General features: G+C 37.3%; 1 protein-coding gene and 1 long non-coding RNA gene across 7 annotated transcripts in view; both read left to right on the plus strand.

Annotated features, from left to right (window-relative positions):
• Positions 1 to 1,895, plus strand: part of glt8d2 (glycosyltransferase 8 domain containing 2) — a 21,698-nt gene extending 19,803 nt beyond the window's left edge. For all 6 annotated transcript variants that reach the window (XM_032588874.1, XM_032588870.1, XM_032588869.1 and 3 more), the window contains 2 exons: positions 667 to 779; positions 1,000 to 1,895. In XM_032588874.1, the coding sequence (XP_032444765.1) occupies positions 667 to 779; positions 1,000 to 1,178 (292 nt within the window). In that variant the 3' untranslated portion in view covers positions 1,179 to 1,895. The remainder of the gene's footprint in view (positions 1 to 666; positions 780 to 999) is intronic.
• Positions 1,896 to 2,845: 950 nt separating this feature from the next.
• On the plus strand, positions 2,846 to 5,404 carry LOC116736432 (uncharacterized). The gene is made up of 2 exons (XR_004342558.1): positions 2,846 to 3,809; positions 4,321 to 5,404. It is a non-coding gene; the product is annotated as an uncharacterized LOC116736432 (long non-coding RNA).
• The last annotated feature ends 11,980 nt before the right edge of the window (positions 5,405 to 17,384 follow it).

Here is a 17,384-nt window from a genome sequence, read left to right on the forward strand (position 1 = left end):
ACAAATTCATCAGAAACTGGGTTGGCCTTCTCTGCTGTTGGAACCACATGGAGCAGGAGGCATGTAGAGTTGAATGAACCTTCAAGGGTAGAGAGAGTGTCTGCATAGCACAGCAGGAGATTAAATAATGTTATTATCTGGACAATGCTGTGACATTTGGGTAAACACTGTAATAGTTCACATATGTGGAAAACTTATAGCATCTCATAACTGTGATGCTGATGCCACAGAATTATTCTGTGTCAGTCTGGTTGATCTGGAGATAGAAATATATATGATATAATTTCTGGTGTCTCAAAAAGGTAATGATGGTTTGTTATTTACTTTAAGATGTGTAGAATATTCACATTTCATATGGTATATATGTGTTTTTCTTTAGTTCATTGTATCATTTAGGCTTCTTAAGGATCATTTATAGATACAAAACATGAATTTGGCTCTGTTGGACATTACAGAAACATTCAAGTCCTTTTCTTCTGTTAGCATAACCGATCCACTTAGAGCAGTAAACATGTAGAGATGGAGTGAACTGATGAATGCTAGAGGTTTTTTAACATAATGATGGAAACTTCTACCAACAGTTGGTGCATCTGGTGAGATGCAGCATCTACTTTAGTGCTTCTGTTTGGATGTGCCTGATCAGTAATCCATCCCTCTCTCAAACAGGCAGAACATTTACAGCAGTGCTATGGCAGGAGGCGTGGCCACTCCGCCCATGCTTATAGTGTTTCATGACAAATACACAGCGCTGGATCCTCTTTGGCATGTCAGACACCTGGGTAAGATTCTAACTAACCTTTCAAACATGGTAGCGCCATGAGAAGAGAGAAAATCCAGATCAGAATTAATATTGCTAACTACAGCGCCTGAAATCCAGACCAAAACTAGTGAGAAGCAAGTAAGAATATGTAGTTTTATGGAAGGGAGCATTTTAGTGATTAAGAATAGTTTTACACATGGTGCCCCCACATCTGACTAAAGGATTTGTTTTGTCTTCAGGCTGGAGCCCCGATGCACGCTATGCAGAGAGCTTCCTGCAGGGGGCACACCTGCTGCACTGGAATGGCCCATTCAAACCATGGAATGACCCAGCCGTCCACTCGGACCTGTGGGAAAGGTGGTTCATACCTGACCCGTCTGGAAGATTCACTTTGACTCGGCCTGGCAGTGACAGCTAAGGCCCAGCGCTGCAGGGACTGATCCACTCATTTAAAAAAGGAAGCCTTTTAGTCTGCTGCTCCACTAAAAGGCTGCCTTTGTGTTATAACTAAGGGGGCTTCTTTTAACTCCTCCTCTCATTTTGTCCTCATCTTATAAGTTTGTCTTATGTTAAAATGTGAACTTAATATGTGGAATCAAGGTGATAATAATCTCTGAATTATTGGTCCATAAATTATAAATAGTGAATGCAGCTTTTCAGGTGATAAATTTGATGTGTTAGGAGTTAACCATTAAATAAACTCACAGAAACGATTCATGGCAGATTTAAGTTTTATGCATTTATATCTGTTTGATTTTATTTAGGAACTCATATTGTATACATATATGCCTTTAAAGTAATTATTTTCTACACTATCTTCTGATTTCTAGAATGTATTGAATATAATTAGTTAGTATATACTAACAGAGTTTAAATAATTAAAGTTGTAAAAGAAACAAGATTCTGGTATTTAAATTTTATGTGATTTGTTTTTATTGAAGTTATGAGAAGTGAAATAGGGAGTTGTGTAGAATATTCATATTTCTTGTGGTGTATATACATATATTTTTTATTCTCAGTATTATTTAGGCTTATTAATGATCATTTACAGATATAAAAACATAGATTTGGCTCAGATAATTGAAATTTATTTAAAAATACCCAATAAAAAAAATAAAAAATGTCTTATACTTTTTCACCATTTTCTATGTATTTTAATATATACAATAATATTATTTATGATACTGGTGTGTGGGGTTGCCAAGAGATACCTGCATAAAAGATCTTTTTTATTGGTATTATTTATTGTTAACATTTTCTGAGACTAAATTTTGTGTTTCCTTTAGCTGAAAGCATAATCATTACAATTAATGGAAAAACCACCTGAAACACATGATCCTGGGTGTAATCACTCAAGTTAATATATCTTTTATTTCCTGTCTTTATGGGTGACCTGTATGCCATCTGGCAAAACTGTCTTGTAACTAGAACAACAAACTTTGTTTTTTTATGCCAGTTTACAGCTGAGCTCAACGATGCTGTGTGTAAACCCCCAAATTTACTTGGAGGTCAAATTAAAAATGACAAGTATTTTAGGGATGACTGGTTCTGATGATACTGCCAGATCATTCATGAGTTCAACCCACATACTCAACTCTGCTGCTCAACACATGAATGCATTCTCCTGATAGATGAGGTAACATTGAAAGAGAAATAAGTCGTTTTTTCCAACACTGTTTGTAACAACAAACAGAACACACATTGTCTTACTTTTTGTTTTGTTTATGTTGTTAGTCTGTAGACTAAACCGGGTCAATGTCATGATAAAAACGATCAAATGATGTGTTTTCACCTCGGACTGAAATGTTGTAGCACTGAGGTCATCCTGTGTTGGTAGTTCTGGTTAAAACCAGCTCTCCAGCGTTCTGGCTCCGTTTTTATCCTCACCGACTGATAAAAGTGTCTAAATCTCACTCCCATTTTTTTCTTGGTCTGATGTAATATTCTAATCGTACGTGTGACACTTTCATCAGCTTTAAGCAGAAAATATATGCTTAAAGCATTTGGGGGCTTACACACAGTGTTGTTGAGCTCAGCTGTAAACTGTCATAAAAAACATATATATATATATATATATATATATATATATATATATATATATGTGTGTGTCTGGTTTTGCCTTCCTTTCAGATGCTGATAACCCGTCGTCTGTGACTCTCTGATAGCCCTCCTGTTTCACCACTTGTTGACTGGTTTTCATTCACTCATCTGGACTTTTAAATATTTATTTGAACTGTTCATTTTCTTGTGTATATGGTTGAATGCAGATTTTCACTGTTTCACACAATAACATTATTCACATCTGCACTAATATTTGTTTTAAATGTTCCTTTAGGAAGTTGGACCTCAACACGCTTTTCTGTAGCCATCAACAATTTCTATCCCAATACCAGCTTCATGTTTAATCACTATTCTAATCAGCAGAATTAAAATGAGAGTATTTAAGGACTCAAATTTTTGCAAAATGTTTGGTACTTTGTAACCTATTCTAAAACCAGTTTTGGTGTTCTTTGAGGATGTCTGTCCTGTTTCTGCTGTTAATCTTGAAATCTGCAAGAATTTTGAGAATGTGGCTGTAAAATAGTTCCCAGGCTTATGTAGACATTCTTAGATCTTCAGTGAATTTCTTTCACTTTTCAACTTTTCTGGCTATTAGCCAATCAAATGTGTGCTCTCAAACAAGTTACTACATCCTCAACTTGGTCAGGATGGAATATATTCTACGACCTTCAGCACCACTTAGTAATACATTTATGTACAACTGTTTAATGTACATAAACAGTTCAGTTCTCACTTAATGAGGATTTTCACTGACTGATTAAAGTCAGTTAAAAAAACTAAAAAGAGGAGGTCTTATCAGCTGATCCTGCACAGCTGATTACACAGAGCAAATTCAGGCAGGAGTTTATTGTAAATCACATGCTTGACAGGAAATGAAAGCAAAATCATCAGAGCCTCAGCTGTCTGAGTCTGCAGACAACATCCAAGATCGACAACGATTTTATGTTTTGTTTTCACATCCAGCCAGGCCTTTGTGAGCCATCATCAGGTGAGTACAGCTATTTGTGTTTAGAAAGTAGACAAAGGGAATTGAAATGCAGCAAGTATGAAACAATTACTGCCGTCTTTGTTTCGATTTCTGAAAGCTGGAAGCTCTTGCATCACTAAAGGTTTGACTTTCACTACCTACGGGCTTCCGTCCTTATTATACAGTAAATACACATATATGGCAGAAATAAAAAGCTTGTTGCAAATACAATGTGATCACATCGATCCTAACTTCCTGGAAATATTGGAACGCTGAATCTTGAACAGTGACACAGTGCTCTTATGACACTTTGTGTCACAAGAGCATTGCTGCAGCAACATCCTCTTTGTGGTTTTAAAAAGCATTATTAAACTTATTTTAAAATTTGTAACATGTAATCATGACAAATAGGAGAAAAGTATATGTAAGACGCATTGCATGCATCCGCAAAGCATTGTAAATGCCACAAGGCTTCAGGGTTCACCTGTACTTTAACCTTTACTTTAATATAAATATGTTTTCATTTCTTTAGGATCTTTGTAAAGGCTTGTGTTTGCTGAAACTTGTCACCGGTTCCCTTGTCAGACATGGCAGCTGCTGGGCTCTCTGAGGATCAGCCACTCTGCTGCATCTGCCTGGATGTGTTCTCCCAGCCGGTGGCTCTGCCGTGTCAGCACCACTTCTGCTGGACCTGCATCACCAAACACTGGGACAACGCTGACAGATGGCAGTGTCCCCTGTGTAACAGGGTTTTCACCAGCAGACCAGAGCTTCAGGTTAACACAGGAATGTCTAAACTAAGTGATCAGTTGGAGCTTCCAGCTCAGCAGGCTGCCTGCTGCAGCTTGGAACCACGACCTGATGCAGGACAGGTTGTGTGTAGCGTCTGCTCCAAGGAGGCCCAGATGTCCTGCCTGGTGTGTCTCAGCTCCTACTGCGAGACCCATCAGGTTTTCCATCAGAGGATCCCAGGCCTGAGGAGACACACTCTGCTGGACCCTGTGGACGGACAGGAGGACAAAATGTGCAACAAGTATCAAAAAGCTTCAGAGAAGCTTATGTGCCATCGTGGCCTTTTTGTGTTGCTTGCATGTTTTATTTTAATAATTGCTGTTTGTTATTTTGTATTTATTTAATTTGGTTGTTTTTACTGAACTATTTGGATTCATCTGGATTTGTTGATTAACTTCTTTTTTTTGCATATTTTTCTGTCCACCGTCCAGAAGCTCCCTGCCTCTCTGGAGACAGAAACTTGCCATGATGTTCGTCATTCACTCCAATTTTTATCTTATGGAAAACTGTTAGCCTCGCAATTTTATGGAAAGTGCTCTTTAATTTAATTTTTAGAAGGTTAAGTTTTGATTCTGCTGAGCAGGTTAGACCACTAGAGGGCAGGATGTTCTTGGGAATTTTTTAAACTATAAATTATGTATAATATGAGTAGCCTTGCAATTCTTTTACATTTATAAACTTAAACTATTTTCTAGCTGGTTACTGGTATGATCTAGCACCTCACAGCAACAAGAGGCCAAATCAGGAGAAGTAGTATGTTACGTCTGCTCTGAAACCAAATCAAAATCTAGGAAGTGTGTGTACTTCAGGGACAAAAAAAAAAACAAAACAGGAAGAGGGTTGGGGAACTTTTTGGGGCAATTCTTTACAGACTCTGATCAGTTCCAGCATCTGGCTCAACCCTCAAGCTTGTTCATGTTTTTGCAGCAGTGTCCAAATGGTCGGCCATGTTGGCCAAAATCCTCAAGCTGAAAATGTAGAAACTAACTCTGATGTGAATTCTAAATATAAAGTGCTCAGTAAACATGGAGAGTTTTAAATGAAAAGAATAATATAGATACATATGTGTTGACAAGAAATGTGTACATGTATGTAGATTCCCAACATTTAACTAGTGTCTAGTGTATTTCCCTATTACTAACAATTACCACATTTCTGATGTTAAATATTTTTGGGTTTTTTGTTTTTTTTCCATATAGAAAAATAAACATTATCCATATGTCCTTGGCATATGTCCTTCTTTCTTAGGTGTATTTGAGTAAAAGTTGCTGCACTTTGGGTTCCTTCTTCCTATGAAATTAAAATTAAGGCATAAAATGTGATTGATAAAAAAAGAAAAAGCACACTTTCGAATCTTTTGAATAAATTTTCATCTGACAATGAAAATCTCTTCCTGAAAGATTTAAAAACAGTGTGTTCTATATTACCACTTCATACAAAGCCTTAACAAATACATCAAAGCTTGTAACCGCAATGAGACAAAAAGGGAAAAGATTAAAGCATCAGGAATTTTGAAGCATTTTTTTCAGTTGTAATGCATCATGTAAAATTAAAAAGAAAAATTACAAATGTGTTTGAGGGAACTCAACACAGAACTCAAAGTAAGAACATTAGTGTTTGGTTGGTTACTTTTTGTAACAAAGCTTCTTGGTAATATATCTCTTTAATTTGTGCCACACTTGTAAGTAAAATGGCTCAGTGTTTAAATGACTGTTTTGACCTTTACATCATGTTATAATGTTATTCCCTCATCAAAAACATAGCTGGAGTGTTGCTTTGATTCTTTCGTGCATGTTTGAGAAACCCTCTAATCTCCATGGCAACCATTTAGCTGTTCAAACTGCTTGGATGAAAACTTTGGAGCTGCAGTCTCCAAGCTTCTGAGGTTCCGCCTCACAGAGCCTCCAAGCCCCATGGCTCCCCCCCCCCCCCCCAGCTCCTTCAGACTAGCCAGCAGCAATTAGCAAACACCTGGTGGAACTGAGGGTCTGCTGAGCTCATTATATGATTTGGAGTTGGTTCTTGGCTCACTCCAAAAAAGGAGCAGAGTGCTTCTATCCACATGCTTATATCAGAGATTTTAGATGTTGGCCGTTATAATCTCATTCCTGTGTTTTGGCTGATATCAGACCAATTTGTGATATTAATATCAGACAGGACAAAAATAAAGAAAGCACCAGCTGATGACAAGGTCTATTGTTAAGAGCAGTTCAAAATCAAAGTTTGAATCTAAGTTTTCAGTGGTAGCGTCCCACATCCTCTCCTCTGCCGCCAAGGCCACATTAGGTTCTTTTACTGATGCTGCGCTATACGAAGGGAAATAAACAGGCTTTCCAAAAAATATAAGCTTTACTGCCAAGAAGTCCTGTTATAATAGAAATAATCAACCAAGTGCAAATGTAATAACTTTTCTTGCTAAATGTAAAATATAAAAACATGTAATGACTGTTGTTTATGTTCCTGAACCCTTAAAACAACACTTTGCACATATTTCTTCCATTTCATCTTTCTGTCTTCTTCAGTGGGAGTCTATCAGCCTCCCACGCCTCTTACAATGCTCGCAATTTCAAAAATGTGGATAAAACATTTTGTAGCGCTTGCTGTGTCAATAAGACAACCGAAACCTGCCCTGCCTGCGTCAGCGAGGCCAGTGTGCGGTGTTTCCCATCAGAAGGTCAGAGTTCAGCTTCAGGCTCCTGTGGCGTTGTTAGACCTTTAACTGTTTAGGAAGAGGCGAAGCCCCCCCCAAGGCAAAGGTTGAAAGAGAAGCCCAGGGGGGGCAAGTGGTGGTGTCTGGAAAAAAATAAGAAAGTTAAAAACCTTTTAAGATGCTAATTGGAAGCACGGGGATTGAAGTTCATTGATGTGATTGTAATGTAAAAGGATTAGAATGCTCCACATCAGCAGCAGGGATCAGCAGAAAATCCTGCTGGTCTGCTGTGAGAGAAAGGCTGTGAGGAGACGATGTGTGAAACGGCACGTATGCTGCTCACAGCTGGCAGCCAGGAGGGGGGGGAGCACAGTCTCGGTGTGTGTGAGTGTGTGTCTGGGGTGGGAGTGTGAGCATAGAAGTGTAGGCAATACAACAGACACATGCTGGAGGATGTAGGTAACAGGTCATCTAGGATTATCAGTTTTAGGTGTCATTAGTATAGATGTGTATGGGTGTGGGTGTGTGTGTGTGTGTGTGTGAGTGGAGTCACGTTTAGCTTTGAGGTGGTGTGTCATCATCGTCTGATGACTACCTCAGCCCAGCTCAGTTTTCCCTCCTGAAGTTTCAGTCAGAAAAAGTGAAGAAAGTTTTTTTGTTTTTAAATACTGTATGTGACTAAGAGGTTTGTGAAATAACGTTAACTCAAGATGTCTCCAAATTCTGTTTTTGTCTAAAGTCTATTAGCAAAACAAAAGAAACGCAGAAAACATTAGCAGCGTGAAAATGTTCAAATGAGCGAACCAACTGAACCAACCTTCATTTGGACAAAGTTCAGCTTTCACTTTTATTTTCTGGCCTGATCAGGAAGGACCTTATCTGTCTGACCTGAAGAAGCAGTTCAAAAGTATTCACACCACTTGTCCACAGTACAAACACAACCTGTGTGTAATTAGCATTTTATGTGACAAACTGACACAAAATAATTGTTGTGAGGAAAGAAAATGGTAAATGTTTAAGAAAAAAAATATTAAAAGAAGAAAAATTAGGAAAGTTTAGAAATAAAATGATGAACAAAAACCTTACAAAAAGAATTTAAGGGAAAGCAGGGAGCCAGAGGAGAACAGGTTCGGCCCAGGTTCAAAATCCCGGGTTCGAATCCCGTCCTCTGTGCCTTTGCTGCATGTCTTTCCCATGACCCCTGTCTGTTGGGTTGACATCAAAAACAAAGGTCGGTAGGGCCAAAAAGTGTTTAATAAAGAAAAAGTACCTGTCATGGTTACATGTAACTTGGGCTTGGGATGCACATGGAGTAGGAGAAAGAGACTTTTAATGAAGATTAAAAATAAACATACAGGCAGGCAACGAATGAATAACCAGACAAGGAACAGGCAGAAAACACAGGAAGAAACAGAGAGTGGCAAGAATGAACAGGACAATCCAGGACTGAACTGGAGAAAGTTTAATACGGGAAGCTTGATTACTGGAACAGAAACAAAATTATGATCAGGGAGCAGCTGAGAGGAGAGACCTCAGGCAGACTGAGGAGGAAATGCATAATGATCAAGTTAAAAAGCAAAGAATCAAAAAACTCAGCAGAAAACAACAAAGTGAACTAATGAGAAATAGGCTGAGCATTAATGTAAAAAATCAAACTCACAAAAAGCCAAAACATCCCCAGGATATGATGGTAACTTCCATTAAGCCAACATTTCTATATCAAATCCTTTCATTTATTGGTCTGGTGTAATATTTTAATCTTATATGTAATGTTAGCATCAGATGTGAGCAGAAATAGACCTGAACACATTCTGTGTGGAATTAATCTCTAGGATTCATTAGTGATGGAGTTACTGAAATAAATGATATCCTAATTACTGAAAAACACTGCATGGCTGAAGGAACACGACCACTCTCTGGTACCTCAGGAACTTTCTGAAAGTCTAAATTTAGTGAGCATTGTTTCAGTTAGTCGGACTCCACCTGCTGGGATGTGGGGATGTGGGGCAGCAGGTCAACGCCGCAGACGTGCAGACCGGTCTGGTTTTCTCCAGCCTCAGTCGCCCCAGGGGGATCACTGATTGGAAAGGGAAACTGTTTTTTGTGCTCGATTCCACCCACACATCTTAGTTTGAAACAGAAACCAACTCAGGTCTAAACACAGACTCAGGTAGTGTTTCCTAGCAGCCTTTGTGTAAATTCCACAGCTGAGGGGGTTTCTCTGCATGTTCCCGACTATATTCATGTTTAAACTTTTCAAACCCGCTTTCTAAATCCTCTTGTCTGCATATAGCGACTTGCTCTTGCTCAAATCAGTTTTATTTCTGTCTCAGCAAGAACTTAGCAAGAGCAGATAAAAAAAGCAGGACGTGATTTTTGAAAGCAGTCAGAATTTAACTAGGCCAAAGGGCACAAAGGCTTTTGAAAGGTGATGAATAGAAATGAGGTTAAGTGTGGAGATTTTTTTTTTTACCTCTCTGTCTACTGTTTCAGACCATTTGAGGAAATGTTTAATTTCACAGATTATATCTACTAAAAAATGAAATTCAGGTGTTTTTGTTTTATTTGACTAAAACTTTTTGTTTGCCCAGAAACAAACTGGACAATCAGCTTTTGCAGTTTGGGCAAAGAAAACTGGAGAAAATCAAAGTGCCAACTTTGCATTAAAGTGTCATTATTTACAAAATAATGCAATGTTGACACTTTTACTGGACTTTCAAGGCAACTTTTAGAGCAACTTTGATTAAAAGTGTTATTATGTACTGAATGACACTTCATGACTCCTTCATAATTATGACAGGTGTCATGTCAGTCTTATTCACACCCCGTCAAGTAAAGTGTTACCAGTTTATTTGTAAAGCACATTTCAGCTACAAGGCAGTTCAAGGTGCTTCACATAAATTTAAAAAAAAAAAACATCATAAACATATCATATAGCCAACAGTTGTGAAAACCAGTAATAGATATTATATTTTGTCATTAAAATCATCAACTTTGATTTTCACAGACACTCTCTCTGAACAATCTGAGTTTGAGCTGTTAATTCTGCAAAGAGGAATGTGCAAAATGTTCAGTCTTTGGAAATGCAAAGCTGCTAGAAAAAAGGCAGTGCTGAAAAAAAATTGACATTAAAAATATCGTCATACAATTTCCACATCTTTAGTTAAATTTAAAAAAAAAAAGTCAGTCATTTTCATTCAACTTAATTAGCTGCTGCTTTGTGTTCTCTAAGTGATTTGTCGAACCAAATTTCATCAAAATTGTAATTGTAAGATGGCAGTATGTGGAAAAACCTCATGGAATATGAATAATGTACAATGTAGCAATATAGAAACTTGAATAGGCATTTAATAGAATAGACTTTCTAGTATGTAAAGGCTCTGTGAGCTCAAGCAAAGGGTCCAGTCCAAGTTTTACATCACATGAACTGGAGGCTGAGAATGCAGAGATCAGTCTGAAAGCCTTGACACAATCTCTTATCATGTGACAGCCCAAACTGTTTTCAGCTTGCAGATATCTGCATATCTAACATGAGTGGGTCGGTGACGTGTGGTGCAGAGAAATGTGTCAAACAGCAGAACCGCTGCCAGGCTGCAAGTTTCTCTTATTAGATCATCCACAGACCGCCAAACTCAACGTCTGAACTTTAAATTCATCTGTTAATCAGGACAAATACTCAACTCTAGAGGTCATTTGATTTCCTCCTGGAACTGTGGTGATTTCAGTCTGATGTGAATGGATAAACAGTTTACTTGTCATAATATCACCACTTAATCCATCAGAAATAGGAAAAAAATAAAAATAAATAACAGAGGATAAAGTTTATTCTAAATTTCTAACCTCTAAATTTATTCCAGTGTGGCCCTTTATAGCGAGCTCCACATGCAACATGAACTTTTAAATCAACATATTCTTTCCATGAATACCAGCCTTGACTTCAGTCCTCATGACACTTTATATAAGAGCTATTCATTCATTTTTTACGCAATTTCAGCCATTAAACTATATCTCTCTTTTTCCATCCAATATACACAAATTGTAGATTAACTGTACAAAAAAAGAAACATCTTCATGTAACATAAAAAAATTATCAAAAATGGAAGTGTAATCAAAAATACTTTTGAAATGGGGGAATATTAACAAGGGACACAGATTGTTCTGTTTAGCTGGAAAGTCATTTTTAAAAACTGCTGAAGAAAAATAAAATTGAGAAAATATAATATTCCCCTCAAAATTATATAACTGGCTATGTATGCATCAACACAGCCAAAACTAATAAAAAAAAACACGTACAGAAAATGTCTAAGCACCCAGAGGAGTTGATGGAGCTTCCTTTGTACTCAGTAGACAGATTTTCAGATTTCCTGTTCAGAAGTACAACAACAGCGCCCCCTACAGTCAGACAGTCAGAACTCTGAAGGAGAAAGTCAGGTGTTGCAGAACAGTCCTGAGTTCAGGGCTCAGTTTTTCTGTGTAATATGGCTGTGATGTTATAAATAATAAAATAATGCTAGTTCAAATACAGTAATAATAATAATAAAATAACTAACACAAATACAAGGAATAATTATGAAGACCAAACAATCAACATATACAGATAGGAATAAAGGAAGAGATATTTCAGCAACAGTTATTATTATTATTATTATTATTATTATTATTATTATTATTATTATTATTATTATTATTATTATGTCTATGGAAGCAGTTGTCTCTGGATCCCAGCAGCTAGGTAAGCAATCTAGGTCTTTTTCTCATTCCCTGAATCTTCCAGCCTTTAGCTAATGTTCTAAGAATGTTAAACCCATCAAAAAAACATTTTACAATTTCTTTAATGTGAACATTTTCAATGCAATAATGTCAATGTTCCAAAATATTCTATGTATAAAAAATCCTAATCCTATGTATTCAAAGGCAGCATAAAGGCAGCATAAAGTGTGACACAATCATTTATAATAATCACAGCAGAATATGTAGCACTCTTGCTAAAAAAAAAACCCCAAACAGATTAACAGGTCTGTTGGTAAATCAGGCTTCACTGTCACTAAAATTCCCTGCATAGATGGAATTGGAAATGACAGCCTGGTTGTCCTGAAGAGCATATGAAGAGTTAAAAATGTTACGTAACTGAGTGTAGGACAGCTGAGGCACATAAAAACGTGAGAAAAGTTGCCGGTGTAAACTATTTACAAGCATGACAATTATTGATTTGTTGCTTTAGTGTTTGGACAGAAAAAAAGGTGTGGAGGGTGTAGGAGCTATTTCTCCATTATTTTCAGTTAAAGTTTAGAATGTAGATTATTTAGTTTATTTTTTTGTTTTATAGTTGATTTATAATTAGAATGTTTATTTTGTTGTTTCTAAATAAGTTTTTGGTTAGTAATTCACTTAATTAGTTAATTGATTTCAGTTTGGGAAGTGGGTGTGTTTCACAGTATAAATACGTAGAGTTTAGATGAGTCTTTAGGCACATGGGTGGTCATATGGTTTTTTACCTGTCTGTCCGTTTGTCATCAGTCAGTGTTATCAGTGAGAACAGGTGCAGGAGTTAGGATAGGTTTATCCGAAGCCTGTAACTTGTTTTAGCAAAAGATTGAATAAAAGTAAACTAAGAGCATTTTGACTGTTTGACCTTTGTTGTACTGCGTAAACCAGAACCCATGATGCCCAGTATTGACTGTTTGAGTTTATTTCATTTTGTTTTGACCACTTTTTGAGATTTGAATTTTTTGATTTTGGAATTAAGTTTTCGGGACAAATAGTCAATACAGAGGGTATTGCTAACATAGTACTGAAACATTATATCTAACTTGGACCAGACTATGATATCGAGAAGGTCAGGTGTGATGTCATTCCCTTTTATTGTAAAAGTTATAAACAAGGCAGCATAACAATGACCCTATTTGGATAGGTAAGATTCTAACCTTTGGTACTCAGATATAGTTGTTGGTAGTCATGACCTCATGCTATAAATCAACAGTGATAAGTCATTTTGAGTTTTTTTTATTTTGTTTACATAGGCTGACAAAGAAAGCATGTGGTTACCTTTCCCAAAAACAGCTAAAGAATGGGTCAAAGAAAACAACAGAGATTCTGAAATGTAAACAGCTTCCAGATTTCACAGATAATAATTATCTGACACCTGATGGCATTTCTGGGAACTACACCCCACATCCTAACATCCAGATCCCAACTGTTCCAGTCCACATTTCAGTTCCAATGCTTCCCACAGAGACTGGATAACCCAGCTCACCCCTACCTTCAGATCACTAAACATAACTGTTAACCAATTCTGCTGTCAGCATGCAGCTCATTTGGATATAATGTCATATACATGTATTTGAGCTCAAAATCCTATTTTGGCAGCAGGATAATTCATTTTCCACTGAATCATTTTTTCATTTTGTTAGACATTCACAAACTTCAATGTCTTCACTGGAACTGTCTATCATGGACGAACACAAAGAAATGCATCACTGTGAGGTGGAAGGAAAATTATATCTGGTAGTCAATTCTTCTAGCAATGAAAAATTTGAAAATTGTGAGATGCATGTATATATTCAGCCCCTTAACTCTGTTTACCCCAAATAAAATTCAATACACTATGCCTTCAGAAGTCCACCTCGGTGTCTTTTAGCCTCAGAATTAATCCAGCTGTTTAGTGCAGGCGAGTCAGAGAAAGAGGTCAGGGAGAAGGGTATGGAAAGGTTTGAAGCAAGGCTAGGAAAAAAAATCTCCCAGAGCACCAATTTATCATCTCGAAATAGAATAGTTATGACACAACTGCAAACAAAATTTAAGAGCTTTCCTGTCCTAAAAGACTGGAGTCCATATGTTTATTTGGATGACCTTGAATTTTAAACTTTGTTGTTCTTGCTTTTGCTTCGGTTTTACATAAAACAGAGGTTGGTCAGTGATCGTTTGAGCCTTTGTTAAATTTATGGTGTGTTTATGGAGCGAAGAAAGATAAATTACAGTTCTGGTCTTCTTTCATTCGTTATTGTGGTTAGGTGAGGATGTGATTTAGACTTTCCTACATTCCTTTATCTTTTCTCTGTAGTCTGATGGTGACTTCAGGTTGGAGACTTTTCACACTCAGATCAAAGAGTGACCCAGCTCCCAGGTGTGTGTGAGGAAGACGCCATGTTCACTTTTAAGACTACTCTTTAATTTTTTGAAAAAGCTTATAGTTGAAGTGACTTTTGTTGTCTGCCTTTGTTCTCCTCCCCTTTGCAACTGTTGCTGATCCGTTGATTTGGAACGCGCAGTATTTGAACCTGGCTGTCTCCATTTTCTGGGTCGCCTTCGGCATCCGCTCTGCCTCTTGGCGCTTGTGGTACTCTGCTTCCAGGCCTCAGCTTCCTTCCTCTTGCACATTTGAGTTTGTCTTTGATTTTGCACCTCAATACTTCCGTATTCACTCATACAACCCATCCAAGCATTGCATTACGCCACTGATACCAACTTTCACAATTCATTGTAGTTTTTGTTAATAAATATTCCTTTTTCTGCACCTTAACCACTGCATGGTTTTCCATTTTTGTTATGACCTTGAGCCAGACGTAACAACATATCATAGGCAGGTTAACAGATACATCTGTAAATTGGAGGAGAAAACAAGTCACCCAGAAAAGGCTGATTATCAGGGATCATCCAGCGGCTCCTTAAAACCCCAGCAGGTGATCAGGTGATTGCAACCAGGTGGAACAGACTTTGACATTGCTGATGTGCTGGAGTGCATTTTGCTTGAGATGTGCACTCATGTTGAAAACCTTACTTGCACTAAATTGGAAATAATTTAGAAAAATGCACTTAATTACAAGACTTTACAGAACAATGTGCTATGGTTAACTTTACATGTAAGATTATAATTACATGATTATGGTAATAATAGGTGGTTATCTAAAGCGGGCTAGCCTGAGGCGTGAACTGAGTCTTACTCCCTTCCTGGTGTTGCATCAGTTGGAAGACAGAGCTGGTGGAAAAACCTGCCGAGTTGAACCTGTAAGAAAATGAGAAAAAAACGTGGCTGTACTGAAGGGATCAGTTTAATGATAAGTAAAAAAGTCAACAGCTTTATCATACAGTGCACAGACTTGTATCGATAGGTTTGCAGGTAAGCCAAACTCCTTCCGTTTGCAGATGGCATCCCAAGCAGAACTTTGTGAGCCTCAGACATTCTTTACAACCTGACTGAGCTATAAGCTGTCCCACAGCTTTATCCCTGATTGGTTCTTGGTTTTCATGACTCTGTTTGTCTCTAACAAATCTGAGTCCTTCAAGGAACAATTGCATCTATACTCAGATTCAATTAGACACAGTGCAATGTGTTTCTGCAAACATGACTGTGACTTAATGGAAAAAATTGCTTCTTTGGATTCATGTGTTTAAAGAACCTTGTTCCAGAAGTCTTGTGGTTGGCTGAGATATAACTTTCCACACCAAAGTAATGCTGTCATTTTTTTCTTAGAGAGTAGACAATCATCCTGGGATCCATTCCAGACAAGCAGCCACCATGCAAGTCGCAAGGGTGTACTTAATTTTTGCACATACTTATTCCATTGTGGCTTCCTCTTTGTTTTATTAAATCTGGCGTGTATTTTTACATACTTGAGGTTTCATTTAAATAACTTTAGCTACTGGTAAATCACTTTTATGGTGTGTCAGCATATGACTTCGGTTTTTGGGTAAATGTTGGTTAAAATGATTACTTTGTTCCAGGGAAATATAAAAACATTTTCCAATTCCTACAGATCCTTAGTGTTTAAGTATTTCCCCTGAGGAAATACTTCATCAAGCATTTCCAGCTAGAAACAGAAACAAGTTCAGCGTGGTGTGTGATTGTGTTCCAGAATATATTACTTCCAAGACACAATCAGAGCAAAAACTAGTTTAATGTAGTTTTTTTTAAATAGAATAGAATAGAATAGAATAGAATAGAATAGAATAGAATAGAATAGAATAGAATAGAATAGATCTCATTTGTCAAACTTCAATGTTTCAGATTGTTAAACACATTTTAATCTCAGGCAAAGATAACCTGAGGAAAAATAAATTCAGTTTTCAAACGAGAATTTCTATTAAATTAGCTTTTCCAAAACAACCTGGCCCTTCACAGAACAGTAACTGCTGTCATTGTTAAAACATTAACTAACTATAACTAACAATTTTTTTTTAGAAATCTGAGTGCAATTTCATTAACTACTCAGATGTTTAGTGTAAGAAAAACCCAATTAAATAGAACCTGTCTAACAACATGAAGTAGGTTAAAAGATTTCAAAAAGCTTTATACTAGACTTAAAGAAACATGAGAACAGATGAGAAATAAAACAATTGACATCAATCAGTCTGCGTTATTGCTCTGTGATTTCAGCCTTCTTTATAAACTAAGTGCTAAGTAACAAAATTGAAGACAGCTTGACAGTTTTTGAGAATATCTTCAAATTCACTTGTTTGCTTTTAAGAAGAACCTCTGCGTGGTTTAATCCGCTAACTGCTGTGGAAACTTAAAAGGAGTAAACCTTGTGCAAATCTACCATGTGTCAGATACTGTTTGGTTTCCATTAGGCAGCCAGAACTCCTAGCTGTGAGTTTCCACTGGGCTGGAAATCGCAGCCCAGTGGATTTCCAGCCCACTGAGTATATGTGAGCCCATGTATATGGGCTCACATATACATGGGCATATACATGGGCATGTATATGCCCATATACATGGGCATATACATATACATGGGCATATTCAGGTCTTGTTCACAAGACCTGACCAAACCCTTCAATGACAGACAGTCATTCAGTTGGGGGTTTGAACTGTTTTCCTGCCTGGCATCACCTGCTAAGACAGGAATTCAGCCCTTTTTATTACTTTCCGCTTTTTAAAGTTTAAATGGTAAAAGAAAGTCTCATTTTAAGACCAAGGAGAGAATTGGTATTTTCTACAGTTGTTTTTGCTGGCAGACATGCATCCAGGGTGGACAGCATGACAGACTGCTAGGTGGACAGACTGCTGTCAGTCTCTTTGGTTTTCAGTATTTATGAAGTGATAAAACGTCAGAGCCAGTGCTTTTAATTTGAACTGGCATATGAAGCTGCCTATTTTTGTAAGAAGCAGTGTTGCCCAGATGACTATGGGCATGGTGCCTTCCGCTTTATATTTT

This window comes from Xiphophorus hellerii, chromosome 17, assembly GCF_003331165.1.
Source record: "Xiphophorus hellerii strain 12219 chromosome 17, Xiphophorus_hellerii-4.1, whole genome shotgun sequence".
NCBI classification, from domain to species: Eukaryota; Metazoa; Chordata; class Actinopteri; order Cyprinodontiformes; family Poeciliidae; genus Xiphophorus; species Xiphophorus hellerii.